Source organism: Perognathus longimembris, chromosome 3 (genome assembly GCF_023159225.1).
Source record: "Perognathus longimembris pacificus isolate PPM17 chromosome 3, ASM2315922v1, whole genome shotgun sequence".
NCBI classification, from domain to species: Eukaryota; Metazoa; Chordata; class Mammalia; order Rodentia; family Heteromyidae; genus Perognathus; species Perognathus longimembris.
In genome coordinates this window covers 39,634,378-39,637,819 of record NC_063163.1, presented here as the reverse complement: position 1 = coordinate 39,637,819, position 3,442 = coordinate 39,634,378, and the positions used below count along the sequence as shown (strand labels likewise).

The window sequence follows — 3,442 nt, the reverse complement described above, 5'->3', positions numbered from 1 at the left end:
CTAAGGGATTAGCTAGAAGTCTCCTTAAAAAAAATTAGGATTGTATCTAACATAAAATCACCTATAGAGCAGACATCATGAAATCTATAGAACCAGGAATGGTGAAGATTTTTGACATCTGAAGTGAAATTCTCACTGTGTACCTTTGTAATTTATAAAACATTGTCACATAGAACAATACTTTGCAGATGAAGAGACTTTTTTCTCTCCTTGGTACTGATACAATCAGGAGAGACAGAACGCAAATCTTCTTTTCTTCCTGTTTTATGGACAAGGGAACTAAGTGTTGAAACAATTAAGATCAAAGAAGTGAGTCTTGGTCTCTCCTTCTAGTTTCTCCCTGTAACCTCTCTTGGAAGGCTCTCAGCCATGCCCAAAGTGGAAGTCTTGGGTGAGGAGTATTAGGGAACCCACGGAGTACACTGCATCCTCACCGGGTTGGAGCAGAGGCCTGCAGTTGTGGATGCCCTGCTTGCCTGCTCTGGGGAAGGCCTTCTTAGCCACACCAAGGAGATATCACTACATTTGGAGGTCACTCAATCATGCTGACTCCACTGGGTTGTGTACTAAATCAAATCTCTTCCTAAAAGTTCCAACAACAGGTTTTGGTGCACTGGAGACTGTGGATAGGAATAATCAAGAAGTCTAGAAGAACATCAGGCATTTCTCTCAAGTATGGTTACATGAAACGGGATGCTATTATACTTTTGTTACTATTATTGTATTGTTGCTGCTATTCAGTGCTATTTGTCCCCTACACATTATTAATTCCAAAAATAGATCTACAATATATTCTTATACATTTGAATTTAATTAAGTACCTTTTCATTGACATAAATATAGTTTTATTGTTTCTGGCCTGTATACTCCAGACAGGGATGCTTGAAGACAGACTTTTAAATGATGCTGCAGGCCAATTTCTCAGATGTATTTAATATTGTAGCCAAAAGGATCTGGCTCTAAAATGATTCTGACATGCTGTCCCTGACCACACTGTGATCCCTAGAGAACATATGGGATTCCACAGCAGCAACTGCCTCTAGGAGTCACAATGTCTCCTCTGTCCTCATTAGGAACGTAATAGGATCCAAAACAATCACATTTGAAGTTTTCTGAGGGCCGGGTAGAATTGCTTCAACTTTCTGTGATTGTTTAATAACTGGGAGGGCTGAGGGTGGGACTGAGTCTTCTGCACCATGGTCCATTCTTGATATATCGCTCCAGTTGAACAGCTGTGGACACTATGGGCTCTACTTCTTATTGGCCCCACATAACTAAGACCAAAAGCTCATAGACTCCTTTGTCCTGTAGCATTTCTGTTTAGCAACACCTCATTATTGGAAGTGCCTAGAAAACAAGAGAAGGTTCAGGATCACTAACAGTTATCACCAACAGCATATTCATTGCCCTCTGCTTTCCACGGTGGGATTGCCAGACTAAGATTTTGGGAAGTAAGAATCTGTACTCTTGAATCTGTACTCTCGGCTGCAGATTCAGATTCACATAATCAGCCCAGATATTTTTGATGCATATCATAATTAGAAGAACGAATCTGTCTCTTTGAAGCAGGGAGCTCACTCCAGTTGAGATGACAAGTTGGGAAGCTGTATAATGGGGGATGCAGCATCCATCCATCCATCCATCCATCCATCCATCCATCCATCCATTCTTCCCTCCTAGTTCTTGAGGGCTTACTGCATGCTGTACACTAAGATGAGTACAGTCATCCAATAGTAAACATGGTCTTAAGGAGAAGAACATGCTTACTGGACTATACTTTGGAGGCAGTTATTTTGTTCTTTAAAGTTTAACAGAGCAGCTCAAGAAATTTCAGCTGTTTTGGCCCAGGTAGGTTAGTTATGTTCAAGAACCTACAGGTGTTCAAGGGTCTCACTGAAGCTTGGGGAGCTCTAGCTCCCTTCTGCTCTTTGGAGTCTGGCCTGTGATTGGTGTTAAATGAAGAGCAAGGCCCTCCAAGAGCCACATTAAGGCCTCTCCAGCTGAGCACTATGCATGGGAGGGGCCAGGGTATGGGGCCTCCTGAAGGCTGTGACATCCTTCACTCCAGACACAAGGATTTCATCATGGAAGATGAGCTGAGCTGTGAGCACGTTGCTAGGCAGTGGCTATTTATTTTTATAAATGAGCCTGATGCTTAATTTAGAATTCTGCTTTTGCTTTTTTCTTTCTTCTTTCCAACATCATCTGGCTGTCTGGCACCATCAAAGAATTACATTTTCTGACCCAACAAGAGCTGGTGGGTGGATGGGGGTGGAAAAGAGGTTGGGAGAGGATGGATGCTAGCCAGGCTGCCTTAGGGGGAGGTGAAAACAAGTGGTCATGCCATTAATGTCCTGTTTGGCTTTTATGTGAGTTTCATCTGTGACACCTACATAGCCCCTGCTTGGACCAGCAGGATAAAAAGCAGTCTGGTGCTTGTGCATCTTCTGATGAGCCACACACAGAATATAGCAGAATGGAAGGCAAAGCCACACAAAAGAGAACTTAAGTCAGGTGCCCCAAGCAGATGACATCTCCACTCTCTATTTGTTAGAGGCAGTTATTTCAATAGAGCCACTTTCCTGCAGCTACACAGACATGGAGATATTTTGATTTGGCCCCCAGACATAGCTGATAAAATTCAACTTTTAAAAATATAAGTGAAGCCAGGAGTGATGACTCACACCTATAGTCTTTTCTATTTGGGAGGCTAAAATTGGAAAGATTATGGTTGAAGGTCAGCCTGGACAGTTTATAAGATGCCTTCTCAACAAAAAGTTGAGGTACATGGTGACATGGACCTGTTAGTTATAATAAGAAGTCTAACATAGGCAGATTGTGCCTAGGTGTATACCCAGGCAGAAAGTATGTGACCCTATCTCATGATCTCAAAATAACCATCAAGGAAACAGAATTGGAAGCATGACTCAGCAAGCATAATGCTGCATTCAAATCCCAGTATCATATATGTGTGTATGTATATACATGTATATACATACACACATATATAATAGACATTTAATATCCCATCACAAGCCTCATATCTAGGCATTATTAAAAAACCAGGAAAAAGTCAAGGCTAGAAGGTCATCATTAGAAGGTAATCATTAGAATTGAGAGTAGTGAGGACTACAGGAGCTTTAGGGGGGCCTCTAAAGTAAAAAAATAAGAGGAAGTCACTCAAATTCACCAGTGAGGCAAGAGTCAGTGATGCTGGCCATAAAAGAAATGCAAATCAAAACAACATTGAGATTCCATCTCACCCCAGTAAGAATGTCCTATACCAAGAAAACTAACAATAACAAATGTTGGAGGGGATGTGGCCAAAAGGGAACCCTACTTCATTGTTGGTGGGAATGTAAACTGGTTCAGCCACTCTGGAAAGTGGTATGGAGATTCCTCAGAAGGCTAAGCATAGAGCTCCCCTGTGACCCAGCAGTCC

The 3,442-nt window shown here is 41.9% G+C and overlaps 1 protein-coding gene across 1 annotated transcript; it reads left to right on the top strand.

Moving 5' to 3' along the window:
• Positions 1-2,297: 2,297 nt before the first annotated feature.
• On the top strand, positions 2,298-2,613 carry Smim2 (small integral membrane protein 2). Its single transcript, XM_048340588.1, is given in 3 exon segments — positions 2,298-2,427; positions 2,430-2,459; positions 2,462-2,613. Coding segments are annotated over 3 exon segments (312 nt in total).
• The last annotated feature ends 829 nt before the right edge of the window (positions 2,614-3,442 follow it).